The sequence below is a fragment of the Rousettus aegyptiacus genome, unplaced genomic scaffold (genome assembly GCF_014176215.1).
Source record: "Rousettus aegyptiacus isolate mRouAeg1 unplaced genomic scaffold, mRouAeg1.p scaffold_m13_p_8, whole genome shotgun sequence".
NCBI classification, from domain to species: Eukaryota; Metazoa; Chordata; class Mammalia; order Chiroptera; family Pteropodidae; genus Rousettus; species Rousettus aegyptiacus.
In genome coordinates, this window is record NW_023416311.1 from 54,338,322 (window position 1) to 54,355,470 (window position 17,149).

General features: G+C 36.2%; 1 protein-coding gene across 2 annotated transcripts in view; it reads left to right on the forward strand.

Annotated features, from left to right (window-relative positions):
• Nucleotides 1–17,070, forward strand: part of PCSK1 (proprotein convertase subtilisin/kexin type 1) — a 37,840-nt gene extending 20,770 nt beyond the window's left edge. For both annotated transcript variants that reach the window (XM_016159785.2, XM_016159786.2), the window contains exons 9-14: nucleotides 788–888; nucleotides 8,400–8,633; nucleotides 9,813–9,970; nucleotides 11,320–11,453; nucleotides 13,133–13,279; nucleotides 13,866–17,070. In XM_016159785.2, coding sequence (XP_016015271.1) covers nucleotides 788–888; nucleotides 8,400–8,633; nucleotides 9,813–9,970; nucleotides 11,320–11,453; nucleotides 13,133–13,279; nucleotides 13,866–14,237 — 1,146 coding nt within the window. In that variant the 3' untranslated portion in view covers nucleotides 14,238–17,070. The remainder of the gene's footprint in view (nucleotides 1–787; nucleotides 889–8,399; nucleotides 8,634–9,812; nucleotides 9,971–11,319; nucleotides 11,454–13,132; nucleotides 13,280–13,865) is intronic.
• The last annotated feature ends 79 nt before the right edge of the window (nucleotides 17,071–17,149 follow it).

A 17,149-nucleotide genomic window follows, 5' to 3' on the forward strand; every position in this document is an offset into this window, starting at 1 on the left:
TCAATTATGCTAAAATTAGTCCAGGTAATTCTTTATGTGCAATGATATTATATAAAAATCCTTTCATAGACAGGATCACATTTCAGCCTCAGAATGTGAGTCAGAAGATGTCAACCTCATTTTACAGTTGGGGAAACCAAGTGACTGGCCCATGGGACACATCTACTAAATAGCAGTTTTAGAATTTGGATTCAGATCTAAGTCTAGCACGCTTTGCATTTGAAAAACTCACCATTTTCATCAAGGTGTAAATGTGGGCGTAAAATTACATCAACAGTGAGTGCACACCACACGTTAAATAAATTTAGTTCAAGTGGCCAAAATCAGAATGGCTTTACATTCATGTGAAGAGGCAGTCAGATGTCAATCTCAAGGCAAAAGGGAATTTTGCATGAGGCAGAATTTCTAAATATGCCAGACCAAACACAATGGACCTGATGATTAATGGGCCGGCATGATTCACAGTGATTCTGAAACAGTCCCTTCTTTACAGAAAACATTTCGTTTGGGAATCTCAGAGGAGAAAATATTCATAGTGGGAGTACTTCATCCCCAGAAAAGGCATCCTGGTGCCAGAATTACAGACAAGTTGCATATAGAGGAGACCAAACTAAAATATCAGCAGATGGCAAACATCCGCCTGTGGTTTAGAGGAGGAAGTAGGGAATCGAATCAGCTGAGTTTCCTGATCATAGCAGATGCAGCACTCAGTATGGTTAACCCCTGGGGACAGAATCACACTCCTCACATGTTCTCCCGCATTTCTGTCTTTTTCGATGCCATCCAGACGAGCGCCGACCTGCACAATGCCTGCACAGAGACCCACACGGGCACCTCGGCCTCGGCACCCCTGGCTGCCGGCATCTTCGCTCTGGCTCTGGAAGCAAAGTAAGGCCCAGAAAGCTTCTAATTACCATTACTGAGGCTGCTTCTCCTCCTTTCTAATATCGGATTTTGTTTTCTGAATACATGGTTATAGTAGAAAACTACAAAAAATAATAAATATAAGCTCTCTCCCAGTTAACTTCTCAGTGTAGCTTTAATACACACATATCTTACAAAATTCTAATCTTAATAAACACATTAGTTTGTAATTCTTTTAATCCACCCTACGATACGTCGAGAGCACTTTCTCATGTCTAAATCAATGTTCCTTGACCTTTAAAAACTCATGCTTTCCTCTCAGTTCTCCTCCCACTCAGCTGTAAGGCCTTTTCATTTCTGTTTGTTCCCACTAGGAAAGACTTTGTCCAGATAATTTCCTGTGGGTAGTATAAGGAACGAGTTTATAAAACATCCTTTTTCTCAGGTTATATAAACCCAGTCTTAGAGCCGATAGAACATGTCAGGGGACATGAGAATTAAAAACAGGATTTTTATCTTTTTGTAGTATTCCATTATATAAATGCAAATTTTATTACTTATCTAATCATGCTTAGACACCCTCATCCGTAAATATTGGTTGCCATCTTCGATAATTTCCTCAGGATAAACACTCAGAATTAAGAGTTTCTGGGTCAAAGGCCAAGCATGTTTTAACAATTTTGAAACATATTGCCAAGTTACTGTTGACTGTACCATTTTATATTACCACCAGCAGGATATATGTGTGAAAGTGCCAGTTCTCTAAACCCTTACTAAAGCTACTTTTGTTACCTTTAAAATGTTTGCGATCTTAATACATAAAAATGATATCTTATCTTCATATGCTTTTATTTCATTACTAAGGAAGCTCAACATTTTATATTCTTTGGTGATTTATCATCTGTGATTGCTTGTTTATGACCTTGACTTGTTTTATGGCCTTAGTTTAGGAAAGCTCTTAACGCTTGGTCAGTTTGATATTTACCTTTTAATTTTATTTATATATAATTTTTAATGTAATGATGTTAATATTTATACAATTATATTTGTCTGTCTTTTTCTTTAAGGCTTTTACCTTTGTTTTTATGCTCAGAAACATCTTTACAACCCCAAAATGAGACAAACATTTATTTATATGTTTTCTATTACAGTTCCTTCTCCATATTTAAGTCCTAAATTCCCCTGGAATTTATTTTAGTGTATGATGTTAAAAAAGGATTTAACATTTTTCCCCTTCATAATAGGTAACTTATAGTTAATACTTAATATCCATGACTTTTTATTTATCCTCATTTCTGGTTTCTAACGTGCGATGAGAAATACTTAAATGTCGAGGTAGGTGCTATGGTTGCATGATAGAGGAAGTGATTAAAAAGGGTATCCTAGAAGAACATCCATCTTCTCTCACGTTGTATACATTAGACAAGGTTCACAGTAGCAGAAGGGTAGAGCACCTTGGTACATGCCACAGCTGGAAGTTGCTGAGTGTTTGTCAGAGGGAGTCCAGTGTAGCTCCCAGAGCCTCAGAGCCACCTGTGGAGTTATGGTTTAGTCGCTTGTATCACAGCTAGGAGATGGCCACAGTAGCTAAGCAAGAGAAGACTGGCAAGGCTCATACCAAGAGTCTACCTACTTGGATGGGGTGGGAAGATGTCTGGTAAGGAAAGAGCAAATCCAGGTGCTCAGTTGGAAACATAGAAACACTTGAAATTCTTGAACCCAACAGAAGAGCAATGTTTAGAATCTGAGTTTACTTATAACAGGAAGGGCATGGACAGAGAGCAAAGTCTGTGGACACAAGCGAAGGCTGGCATCGGCAGATCCAAACCAAATTTGAGGAAAGATAATGTAAGCAGTGAAAAGTGCAAGAAACATCTAGTTTCAAGTTCTAGGCATGTGACTAACTTTGTGACCTTAGGCAAATTAATCCTTAATCAAGGGCTCAATTTACCATCTATAAAATGGAAGGGTCAGATTAGATGATTTTTTTTCCCCTCTAACCTCTTATAAGACTCTCCAATTTGAAATTGAAGGCGTCAGCATATATAGATCATCCAACATAAATTGTTGAGGTTTGTGGTAGGAAGGCCAGAGTGAAAGAAAATAAGGTCCTATGAAGGCAAGCAGTTACACGCAGGTGGTGAAACAGGCTTAAGATACTTATGATTTCAGGATATAGCTCTAGGGAGCTGTTGAAAAGAAAACTATCCTTGAAAAATTAAGTGTTCTCTACCCAACACCTATCAGATGTGTGTAAAAATAACTTGCCAGGTTTAGCCCATCCTAGTCTAGTGACCAGTACAGTACAAATGCCCATCTAACTGAACAGATATGTTAATTTTACACAAAAACTGATATTTTAAAATTGTAATCTCTGATTTCTAAAATTTCAAACTCTCTTTGTATAGGAGAAAATGACCCAAGAATGATCTAGCCTCAAAAATCTGTTAATTTTTAAATTCTAATGGACTATTTAAAGCAGGGGGCCCAAAGATTGCTATGAAATACATGAATGGGTTTCCAGGAATCCTTGTACTTCTTTGTAACTAAGGCAGAATTGTTTCTGAGTCTCTATATGGCATTTTTCTGGGGAATGGTTTGTAGGTTCCATCAGATTCCCACACTGTTCATAATTTAAGAGACATCAAGAGTTTATGACCTCCCCGGCACATATAAGAATTTAACTCCTTTGATTTTGATCCAATCATCAGTAAGATGGACATAATCTATCAACATTTTGAGATGTCTTTTCTCAAATGGACAGTTTTCGAAACTCTATTCAATTGTCTATATACCAAGATGATTATTTCAGAAAATCTAAATGACAGAATTTCTAGAAGCGTCCCTAGAAAAATCAAGATTAGGAGAATCATTTAATCATGTGCCAGTCCTCAAGGAACAACTCCACACTAAATTTATCGAAAATAATAGCATTCAGTATTTATCAGGTTCTCACTATGAGCCAGACACTATGCTGACCTCTTTACATACCATACTGATTCTAGTCCTTACGACATCCTTGTGACATAGAGATTAGTTGCATTTTATAAATGAAAAAACTGAGGCTTAGAGAGGTTGAGAAATAGAACCAAGATCCCGTGAAGAGATTCCAACCAGGTCTGTCTGTCCCCAAAGACTGTGCTATCATATCAGCAACTACACTACACTGCCTCTCATGGCTCTATGAAGGAGAGGAAATATTGACTCTCCTATAAGAAGGGGGGTGTTAATAAGATTGAGACGGAGAAAGGAACATCATAACTCTCATGTATTTATGAGTCCCTCATAAAAGGCTCCTTGTCACAAGCTAACTACCTACAATGCTGCATTAAATATGCCACATGCAGCTGGAGCCCTGGGGAATGGGAAGAGAAGAAGGAAAAAGAAAGAAGGATTTTTGGCTCAGATATGTCTATAGAGAGGAATTTCTTTCCCTAGAAGAGTGTTTCTTGAACACCAGCATATATAACAATCACCTTGGGAGTTTACTTAGTATGCAGATTCCCAGGGCTATTGCCAGCAACTTAGATGCAGAAGTTTTTGGCCTAGGTATCTCCATTTTTAAATAAGTATCCTAGGTAGTTTTAATGTTAGTAGTTACCTTAACTAAATTTTGAGAAATAACTGCTGTAAAGAGTTTCTTTACAACTGTTTTTACCTGAAATCTCATCTAACTGTGATTATAAAATACCAATTTAGGTGCTTATAGGCATTAAAAAGACAGGAATTCCTTGGATAAATGCCTATGACGCCATTATTATTATGCAGTGAGTATAAATAAGAAAGGTAGCAGACAATAAATTCTGTCTTCTATGGAGAGAGCAAAGGAAACAGAATAATTTTTAATAGAGAATAAAAATTTTATAGTGAAATATTGAATCCTTTTATGTCTTTGGAGATAGTAAACAAACACGAACCAATCTTCTGTTTTCATTAAAGCCCGGAGAAAGGGAAATAAACTTTCGATGCTGCATGAAACCTTTGGATAAATCACAAATGTAAAAGAAATCCTTAGCTCAGTGGATTGTGAAATGTTGGAAAATCTTTAGCATACGAGGCTCTAGGTGTCACTAGAGACAGAACCAGGTAGCCTCTAAGATGTTTTCACTTTATAATTTTGTTTCCATATTACTTTAGTTACATTCTTCTAATTAGAAGCAATGCTTAATTTCAACGTTTAATTCTACAACCCTTATTTTCTATAAACATATACTTGATTAGCAACCCAATGCAGTTTAAAAATTTTTAATTATTGTGGATCCTGTCGAGCGCTAATTAACAAAGGAAGGCTGTCAGAAAAAAGATGCACTATTATTAGCAGTCCCTTTTCATTTATGAAATGCAATTGCACAAATGAATGTCTGTTTGGAAAATAGGCTTAATTTTCTAAATTGCATGATAGCGAAGCCCCTTTGAATATTTTGCAAAGGATAAGTAAAATAAAAATTGTAAAAATCTGCAACTAAATCTAAAATAAATGCTATTCTATAGAAAAATAGGAAGTCTATGCTTTGATTATCATGATTATCATGATTCCTCCTCCCAACCCCCATACCTGCTCACACTCATTGTCCAAATAGGAAAGGGGTGTTTTGCCTATTGACTACCTTGATTAAGAGACTTTTACCTAAAACTTCCTTTAAAAGACTAGGAGGAGGCAAGAATTTCAATAAAATGCTTTATAGGACAGAATTAACTTCTACATTAAGAAAACAGCCATTTCTGCTCACCCTGAATGTGGGGTGGCCAACTTGGACACAAGATCTACAATGAGATATTAATGATATTAGGTAGATAGGAGGTCTGAATACTAAGGAATTCTGGAAATTATTATACTCAACTCTCTATTCTTACAAATGAGTCAAATCGGGCCTGAGGTGATGAAGTGACTTGCTTATGATCACACAGGTCTTTGGTAGTAGAATATAGTTTAATATGCCTTCTATAACTCCCTATTCTCACCCCCAAGATTTGAAATGACTTATAATTAATTTAGTTATATGCTTGTATTATTTCTTCCAACTCATTATTTTAGCTATAACATAAAAAAGGCTAGACAATTTTGTTCAAACATAAATATAAAATCACTCCCTACCCTCAGATATTTTGATTCAGTAGGTTTAGGATGGGACTCAGAAATTTTCAATGTTTACAAGTGTACCTGGTGGTTATGGTGCAAGCAGCCTGGAAGCCATGAAAATCACTGACCTGGAGTCTTTCTAAAACATCCATCAGTCACTCTCTGGGGTTAAATGGTATGTTTGTCAGGAGCTCAGATGAGCTGAGAGAGAGAGCTTACTGAGCTGCTAGGTGTCTGAATGGCCAATTAAAGCAACAAACCAAAAAGAAAGAGTTAAGCCCTTAATTACTTACCATAATGGTATGAGCCAGAGTCTAAACTAGAAAGAGCACCGGTTCATTTCCCCTAAGGAATGGTGCACCAGTCACGGGTCAGGCAGAGCAGCACATTCATGGGGGTCATCTCACTGTTGAGGGAGCCTCAACAAAAGGCTCTGGTAGTTTTACATACTCTGGGGTAAGGGTAGGGCTTGGGGAAATTCTAGAAGTGGAAAAATACTGGGTACTGAGTGAGAATGGGGGACAATGTCTTCAAGGTTTACCCCACTCCCTGCATAAAGAGGCCTTGGAAGAGGCAGCTGAAGAAGACCTCTGACCAAGGCCTCAGATGAAGAGACATAAGAATGAAAACACAGAGGACTAGGAATGTAAATATGACAAAGAAGGGGTCCTGAGTCCTTGATTCCAGCTCCCTGGAGAGACTGTGATGCATGAGCTTTGTATGGGAGAAAGCTTCCCTGTGAGGCCTGCCAGGTAGCCTTTGCAATACCTATGAGGCCTGGGTTACTAACCAGGAGCGAGTCCTCAATGTTTAGGAATGTACATTGCCTCTTTCTTGTTATTGGGGGACAATTTAACCAGTATATTATTGGTTCTGGAGAAAAAAGTAAAAATTGAGCCAGATTCCCCTCAGTGTTATTTCACAACCTAGTGATAGGATAGAAGCCTTGAGGACTAACACTTGGGTATTTATTGAATAATGCTTGATAGGCTTGACAGAAACAGTACAGGTCTCAAAGCTAAAGAAATACTTGAGATTTTGAAAGACACTAATAACTAATAGCAATAAGTTTTAAAATTGGGGGCTGGGGGCTAGTTAGCACTTAGGCATATTCAATCATTCAACCAACCAATATTTACTCAGCATGTGCTCTGTGCTTGGAATTCTTCTGAATGCTAGGTACACATCAGGAGAACAAGATTCATTAAAATCTCAGCCCTTCTCATGGCTAATTCTAGCAGAGGGGACAGATGTTAATACATAAAACGAATGAGTTGCCCAGTATGTTAGAAGGTGATAAGTGCTGTAAAAGAAAAAAAAAAGTATAGCAGAATAAGAGAGCTCAGAAGCTTGTGGAGATTAATGAAATTTTAAATAGGGAGATCAGGAAAGTTTTCATTTGCATTACAGTAGACCCATGCATCTCTGATGTATCTTTATACTGTTGATAAATTAATTTTATCAAGACTTCTGATTATAACATATCCTTGCTCAAAAGTCCTTGATGATTGCCCATGGCCCAAAGGATAAAATATTAGCCCCTTTTTATGCCAGTCAAGGTCCTCACCATCCAGCTCAGTTCTCGTCATCTCTTCCCTGCTCCAGCAAACCAGATTGTACTGTATTTTGGTCACATCCTATACTTCCCCCCTCACAGGTTTTGCTCTATCACCTCATCCTCTTTTCTCTCACTTCCCTTCTGGATATTCTACTCAGTCTTCAAAGTCCAGCTCAGATGTTTCCTCCCAGCAAAGCCTCCCTAGATCTTCCCATTCCCAAAGAATTCTCTCCCCTCAAAACTCCTATAATACATTATGCCATGAATATAGCATTCAACAGATATATTATAGTTATAAAAAGACTTTGTTCCTTTACTAGACTGTAAAAACAAGAACAATCTCTTTGAATAGCTCCACAGCATTCAACATGGTGTCTTGCAAGAGTTCTCAAGTAGCTAAGAGTTTCTTGATACTTTTGATATATAAAGAAAAGAGACAAAGTATTTGAGTAGGCAGCCAGCTCATGTCTTTAAAATCTGAGTCTAAGTTCTTAAGAAGGAAGTCAGGGCCTTATCTGTGGGTTCATAATGATAAAAGTGCCAGAGTTGTTAATGGACAGAAAACTGAAAGATGCAATTGAAGTGCTGTCATTTTCGATTTTTGCTCCAGTTAAGTTTAAGGAATTAGAAATCGTGGACCAAGTCTTACATTTCTACAATCCTGAAGACAAAGTTTTACTCATAGTAAGAGCTTAACTTACGGAGTATGGGGAGAAGTACTGTGTTTTGAATTCTGAATCAAAAGACATATCAATGGTAAAACAAACCAGAATTACATAAGTACAGTTGCAAAGGGTACATCATAATCTCTGAATGGAAATGCATGCTTTAGCACTTGCTTTTGTAAGAAAACTTCATTTTGTCACTGAAAGATATTTTGGGTCATTTTCCCTTCAGTCCAAATCTCACCTGGCGAGATATGCAGCACTTGGTTGTATGGACCTCTGAATATGACCCACTGGCCAATAACCCTGGATGGAAAAAGAATGGAGCAGGCTTGATGGTAAATAGTCGATTTGGATTCGGGTTGCTAAATGCCAAAGCTCTAGTGGATTTAGCTGACCCTAGAACCTGGAAAAGTGTGCCTGAGAAGAAAGTGTGTGTTGTAAAGGACAATGACTTTCAGCCCAGGTGAGTATCTCAGGAATTTTGAACAAATGTGTGCCCATGGCACGATTTGATATGATACTTGTCACTTTCCTTGATTTTTTTCTCACGTACCCTTCTGAAGTAGATGGAAGCAGCATTTGCCAGGGTTCACTGTGTGTCCATGGTGAATCACTGAGAGATCAAAGATCTATGAATATTATCATATTTGTATTTTTCTCTTATAGGCTACCTACTATCTAGCATTAAGTTTAAGGTACACCATTGTTTTATATACTACTAAGAAAAATTATTGCTAATTAAACTATTACCAATCACTTTTAAGAATCATCTCAAATTCAAAGATGTTAAAATGTTAAAAAAAAAAAAAACATTCTGGAACTGATGATATACAGTGCTTGCCACCCAGTATTATCCAAAACATTATCTCAAGAGCCTCATTTCATGCCACCGTACTGTGTGATTCATGACTTTTCTTCCATCAAAGATCCTTTATTGTACTGCATTTACATAGACCATGTCTGATCTACTACATCTAGCCACAGAAACAGAATCTGGTACAACTGTTTTTGTTGATTCTATTATATTGATGATCCACTCATAGAAAATACCCAAAGATAGGAGGCTTAGGGGGTATACATTAAGAAGATAAAATCATTTCTTAAGAAGGTCTTCTTAAGAGAATCTACTGCAGTAAGAGACCAGTTTTTGATGGGTCCAAGGAAAACCTGCCTGAATTCTATTCCACAGCAAATAGCATTATTTTCAAATATGTATTCTTTACTATTTTTTTTTTTTTATTGTGGCAAGAACACGTAACTGCATTCTCTATTCTGTTCCATTGGTCCAAATGTCTGTCTTATGGAAGTATGATAGTGTTTTGACTGTTGTAGCTTTCTAGTATACTTAGAAATCAGGAAGTACAATGTCTCCTGGTTTGTTCTTTCTCAGGATTTATTTGGTTGTTTGTGATCTTTTGTGGTTTCATAAACATCATAGAAATGTTTTTTTATATTTCTGTAAAAACCTTACCATATCCTGTGCATTAAACATCATTTCTAGCTAATCCTGAAATGGGTTCTACTCATAATAAGGAGAAATAATAAGTTTAGTTGAATAATCAAAACTGATGTGTACATAGTTGCATAAAATGAAAGAAAAAAAGTTATGGTTTATTCAGTGATGATTCTGTAATATATTTAGAGCCCTGAGAGCTAATGAAGAAGTTGTCATTGAAATTCCAACAAGAGCTTGCGAAGGACAAGAAAATGCTATCGTGTCCCTGGAACACGTACAGTTTGAAGTAACAATTGAGTATTCCCGAAGAGGAGATCTGCATGTCACTCTCACTTCTGCTGCTGGTATTTTCTTTTTTTTTTAACTTCACGAATTTCTTCTAAACTCTTTGTTTAAAGTGTTAAGTAAATTGAATTATTTCAAATCAATTAGCATTTTTGTTTATTTCTATGACTAACTCTCCCAATAGATATTTTCAGGTCTTAAAAAATATGCTGCTGCTTCTTCTTGAGTTTTTTGTTATTGATTTTTTTGTTGTTTTGCATCGGAATTCTGCCCTGCTCTTTCCCACTGGCCTTTAGATAAGCAGAGAATGAGGTTTATTCAAATAATACCAATAAGTAAACCTTTCTGGAGTTTCACATTTTTAAACCATGTTCATTTTCCCAGGTCACCACTCTATCATTCTTTTTCTCTCAGGTAACACATTAGTTATTCTAATAATTATTTAATAAAGCTGACAGATTAATCAGAGACATCCAAAGAATCAATTGAAAAATGGAGAATTCTGATCCAATGAAAGAGGGTTGAGAAGACTTAACAACTTTTCCATAATGATATGAATAGGGCCATATGCTCTTTCCTGAGAAGGTACTAAATCAGATGAAATCTTAGATGGGAATGAATTTGTGAACATAAACCATCCAACCAGGAGAAGCTATGCCAGTACTTTCATATTTTAGTAGGATTCAATTTCTGACTAAATTCAATCTCTATCGGTGATATGTGAGGAAAGATATTCTAGCTCTATAATCTTCTATGAACTTCTTAGAGGTCTGGAGTAGGCTCTGCCAATTTTGGAGTTATGCTTTCTAGATATCTTGGAATTGGCCTGAAATGTTGGTGGAAGGCTTTTTTTACTTTTGGCCCTATAGTTCATTTGACACTTTCACTTAGAAAGAAATATTTATTAATCGAGCTTGTATTTGAAAATTCAGAGTTGTTCGTTCTACTAGATTTATATAACACGAGGTTATTAAATTAATATAGCTTTATTTTTTATGTCTACACTAGATTATAGACTCAGGCACCTGTTAAATTGTCAAAATTTCTACTTAAATTTCAAAATTATAGTTTTATTAAAATGAATTTAAGGTTTTGACTCTCTTTAATGTAGTTTGTAAATATAATTTTCTGAGTTTTTATTCAAATAAATCTTAATCAATATATTCATTATTTATTTCTCCACAATATTTACTAAAATTGTATTATATGCCTAGCAACATGCAAAGTACTGTGGACAAAAAGATTTTTTTTTTCTTGCAAATATCTCTATCCTGGTCTTATACTCAAAGGGGAAATTTGGAGGGCTAATCTCTCCTGGCTTTCAGTTTTAGTTATCAGATGCTAGAGTGTATCCTATTATCATCACTGGTGGGACATTTATTAACTTGTGTTTGTTGCTTGAAAACAGGAACCAACACCATTCTGTTGGCTGAAAGAGAGCGGGATACATCTCCTAATGGCTTTAAAAATTGGGACTTCATGTCTGTTCACACGTGGGGAGAAAATCCAGTAGGTACCTGGACTTTGCAAATTACAGACATGGTAAGTATGAATGAAAGGCTACAGAAACATAAGCTCACTCTTAAATACTTTGAAGGAATTTTAAGGTTGGTGTCATCATTAATTGGGGCCCTAAGAAACTATATTCTATAGTTGAAGTAAGGAAAAGGTGAAGTGTTTCAAGTCCTGCCTACTTTACTATGTAGATTAAAAAAAAAAAAAAAAAAAAAAGTTAGGCACTGGTTGGCTATAGAAGGAGGAGAAGATATTCTGATACACAGTGTGACAGGCTGTGGGACGGATCCAGGTGCTCTCATGTGAGAATGTAACCAGCCACATGACGTACTCAGCCACCAGAATGAGCTGTATTCATGAACAGTTAAATGCTAAAACCAGCTTTGCTATGACAATGCCAGGGTCACATGAAAGAAACTCTTACATATTTATTGCAATTTAGAAGCAGCTTACTTGTTAGACAAGATTTCTTATTTAATATGACTTTGTTTTGTTTTGTTTCAGTTATGAAACAAACTGAAAATCGTTTCTCATTTTTCTTTCACTCTATTTACTAACACTCTGATCTTTTTCTATAATTGTAACATACAGTCACAAAAATAAAGCAATAAGTGTTTGAGCAAAAAGCCAAATACAGCTGTGTTATTAATTTTTGCATCATTTCTCTAGCATTTTCTATAGGTAAGCATATAAATACATGGTGTTTTATAACATATCCATCTCAGGAGAACTCCATCTCTGAGTTCTCCTGAGATAGACATGTTATAAATATCAACAGCACCAGATTTCAATGTCTAGATAACTTTTTTAAAAGATGATTTAAAAGATGATTTTAAATTCTTCAAGATGTCAAGTAAATTAATAGAAATTCTATATTTATTACTTTTTTTCCTGAGAATAGCTTTCTTCTAAAGACGGTTAAAATTGTAATTTAGATATGTAAGCTGTAAAAATTCCTGCACTCATAAGGAGAACAAGAAAATGTTCTTAGTAGGTAGTTCTGTTCTTGAACATGGCGTCTACTCTTTTCAGCACCAGGAAACTACTTACCAAGATAGAACTGCAAATCTGACTCTACACTTTTAGATTCTGTTAAGATATTTTAGATTTCAGCACATCATAGTTGTTAAGCCTCTTCTCATAAATGTACAGTTTTTAAGGGCTGATTAATGCTGAAAGCTGTTTATAATGCTCCATAGAGGCTGGCTTTTCCCCCAATGGACTATTTCAACAAGTTAATAATTGGTAAATATAATTCTATTTCTAGAAGCTACAGTCAACTTTTCAAGAACACACTCAATAGAGAAAAAGAGGTTTGTGTAGAGAGTTCTGCTTTTTTAATTAAATGAAGCAATTAATCAGTTTTTAAATCCTTGAACCTCTTAACTCAATTTTCATAAAAAGAGTGAACCCACTGATTCAGTTCTTCATATACAAAGCTCTACACATGGAATGCACAGAATTTTTAAATTTGATTATTTTTATTTTTATGCCTACAGCACCTAGTATTCCTAAGTGGTCTCCCATCCAAGTACTAACCAGGCCCAACCCTGCTTAGCTTCCAAAATTAGACAAGGTTTGGCACATTCAGGGTGGCATAGTCGTACACTTTAAATTAGATTTTAATTGTGTAATTTTTTAGATATTTTGAAGAAGTATTTTGTTACTCAGAACACATGCTAAAATGATGTATGCTCATTCATCAGTCTGGAAGAATGCAAAATGAAGGAAGAATTGTGAACTGGAAACTGATTTTGCATGGGACCTCTTCTCAGCCAGAGCACATGAAACAGCCACGTGTGTACACGTCTTACAACACCGTGCAGAATGACAGAAGAGGGGTGGAGAAGATGGTGGGTTTGGCGGTGGTCTGTGTGGCTATGTTCTTCTTGGCATGTTCTTTTTGAATGGTAGTAGACATTGTGGTGAGCAAAGCTGCCCCTAACTGCTAGGCTGGGAGTGAGTCAAACATGGGTGGGGAAGAAAGGGAATGGGAATAGTAAATTGTTTATTTTCTATAGGATGAAACTCTATTGTTTCATTCATTTATTCTTGCATCCAGAATTTAGAAACTAAAATTAATGAATTCAAAATTATTAAATTCCCTGTCATGGATTCTACTTTACTTATCAAAGTGAAGGAGGTCAATAGGCATGAGCATATACATCATCTCATTCAGTCTTCAAAACCACCCAAAATAGAGGTATTCCTACCCCCATTATACAGACGAAGTTAGGGAGATTAAAAAGGTGCCAAGGGTACATCAGTAAGTAGAAAACTGGGGACTGAAGCCTCAGTTAGTGTGACTCTAAACCTCATGCTCCCTCTGATCCCCAAACTGCTTCTTCAGAGGCAGGCGGGGGGCATGTGCTGCTGCTGGCCTGCCTGGCACTGAATAATGAGTCTTCCTTCCTTTGTTGGTGGCATTCTGTGTTTTAGGATCAGCCCGCAGAAGAGAATCTGAATGAGAAAACCCTGACTACAGAAAACCGCAATGGCAGCAGTATGGAAAACCAAAGGGAAGAGCCGGTGGAGGGAGCTTCATCTGAGGCCATGCTGCGACTCCTACAAAGTGCTTTCAGCAAAAACTCACCCCCAAAGCAATCACCAAAGAAGACGCCAAGTACAAAGCTCAACATCCCTTATTTCTACGAAGCCCTGGAAAGGCTGAACAAACCTTCCCAGCTCAAAGAGGCTGAGGACAGTCTGTATAGCGACTATGTAGATGGTTTCTATAACACAAAACCTTATAAGCACAGAGACGACCGGCTGCTGCAAGCTCTGGTGGACATTCTGAGGGAGGAAAATTAAAATAATTCTGTGGTCCTGAGTTGGAAATATTCATGCTTTTTCCTTCCCCTTAGATTCTGCCTGTATCTAAAGTGGTTGCTTTTGTCATTGATCCTTAGGCTTATTGTAATATCCTGATACTTTTTTATTTTTCTCACCAAACTGGACATTTGAAAGGGATGAGCTTAAACAGTAAATCCAGCTTCTGGAATGTGTCATAGATCTTTCAAAGCACGTCTTCCCTCCCTACGCGAGTGAAATGTTTGTTCTTTCTGTAGCCACAGTTCACACATGGTCCTCACACCACATTAAAATGCCTCCTTAGGCCTTCTCATTTCATTTCTCAAAAGAAAAGACAATAGATTAATTTGAAAAAGTAATCTTCCAAGGATGAGAGGAAGGAAAACTCTTCTGATAGCTTGTCCCCTGTCTTTGCCCTGTGGTTCTTTGAATTTTGATGCTAGAGAAGGCTTTGGAAAGTCTCTGGTGAAAGTTCACAGTTAAACACATACCCTATCTTTTCTATTGCTAAGTAAATAATACTTATTCAGGGAGTGACCATCTGGTCATTTGGGGGGAAAGTTGGGTAATTTAGGTCAAGAAACAGACCTCGAAATCTGCATTACCTGGTTCAAGCAGTTTCAGAAAGATTTTTCTTTGCTTAGTGTGCCACGTAGAGGCCTCTATGTATCTAAAGGTGACAAAGACTTTTCTTTTGAGGGTTTTCCTCACCTGCCTCCTTTCTCAGCCATAAACTAGATATCAAGAGAACTAATTTATACTTCTTAGAACAAACTTGTACTTGGGATTTGTCAAGTTCCTAGTCATAATTTTTTTTTTTTTTTTTTAGCAATAATAACAGAAAACCACTCAAAACACAGAGAATCAATATAAGAAAAGGGAGAGCCAATGGGAGGTTTTGTTTGTTTTTAAAATTGTATTCCTTTGGTTTGTTTTTAAAATTGTACTCCTTGGAACAAGTTTTTCTGTATCTTTGAAACTGAATGTTCATTCCTCGAACACTAAAGGCTCTTCCCCAGTCTTAGAGCTAGCTGATAGTATCCAAATTCTCACCAAACTGCTTCTAAGCTACAGCTGGCATAAGCTGGCACAAGCTGGCCACGTTTGTCCCTCAGGTAGATTATATTAAGCATGCAAAATGTTTTTAAAGTGTGACTTATTATTGAAAGTAAGAGATTTCACATAAATCCTGATTATCAGGCCTAGGTTCCTTTATGGCAATTGTTGTCTGGAGCTGAGTAGCAGCTGCCCAGCTAGACTTGCAGTTTACGGTGGACACGTTATTGGTCAGCACTCAACAGGCATTTTATCTGGCGTACACTTGCACTAAATGGACATGTACAAAGTGTAAATGCATTAGGAAAAAAAGATCTTCAACTTCTCTCAGGCAGGATCTGTGTAATAATCAATAATTATGAGAATTTGCCATGATTTAATTAAATCGTTGGCCCCCAAAATGGTATCCTAGACTTCTGAGAGTACTTGTGATATCTAGTTGGATGTATTCATTTAATCTCACCTCACCTGGATGCTCATTTACACTAATTAATGAACTGCCAACCACCTAGCTTCCCATTCTCAATATGTTCACAAAGGCTCTAGTCACCCACAATGTTGGCAGTCTCCCATTGGGTTTGCTACTAATAATTCTTCCATGAAGTTTGAACTTCATCAGGCTACATGTGAACTAGACCAGAAAGAAAACTACATTGAACAAGATTGAGAACACTAGAGTCTGTCACTTGCTTTGGTTTGAAGTAGTTGTTATTATTAAGACAAAATTTCATCCCCTATTCTATCATACAAATTTGTGCAGATAAAAGTATTTTTAGAGTAATATCCATAATGCTTTGAGGATGTTCTCCTAAAAGAACACCATTAGTTTCACTCTGTTCTTGGAAGTTTCACATGTTTAATATCGAGCATTAAAAAGAATTTTGAAAATTTCAGCACATTGATAGGTATTAAAGATGAAAAGGACTAGAGAATTATTAGATAAATTTTCAACTAGAAAACAAAGCTAAGGCCCAGAGAGGCCAATGAACAGTAATAAATGAAAACCCATCCTTTCCCCATTCTTAGCCTAGGGCTAATTGTATGAAGCTTTCTTTTTCACACTTCTAACAGTATCCTTTCCTGGTTAAAACCCCAACCAACTCATTGGAATGTAGCCAAAGGTTCACTCTAGAGAAGCTTTAATATTTAAATAAGTCATGTTTGAATGTTTCCAACCTGGAGTATACTGTTCAGGCATAAAATATTTTTGTCAGTCTTTCTTAGTGCCTGTATGAATTTTTGTGAAAATGTAAAAGAGGAAACTTATATAACATTTCCCTTGAAATTTTAAACTATATTTTCTTTACAAGTATTTATAATGTACCAATGCTTTTATCAAACAGAATTTTAAAAGGCATAAATTATATTAAAGAACCAAAATTTTCCTGAGAATAAGAAAGTTTCATCCAATAAAATATTTTTTTGAAAGGCATGTTCCTCTGTCAGTAAAAAAAAAAAAAAAAAAAAGTATAATGTGTATGTGTTGTGATGTTAAAAGTTACATTTGTCTAATAGTCTGACAGAATGTGTACTGAGTTTAACATGTGTGGCCCTAGCATTCTTATGGGAATTCCCACATTATACACCTGCTGTATTAACCAGAATATGTAAAATATGCTTATAAATCAGAAGAATAAATGATTTCTCACTAAGTCAAAAAGGAAAAAAAAAAGCTTATGTTTCCAACGAAAATAGGATCTCTTATTTATTACGTTTCCCAAATAAACTGTAAAAAAAATTGAAGCTTTACATTAAGAAGTTAATCCTTTTATAGAAAAATGGGCTGTCTCAAAGATAATTTAAGAATCTACTTGAATAGATATATTTCATTTTTTTATAGCTCAGTCTTTCACTTT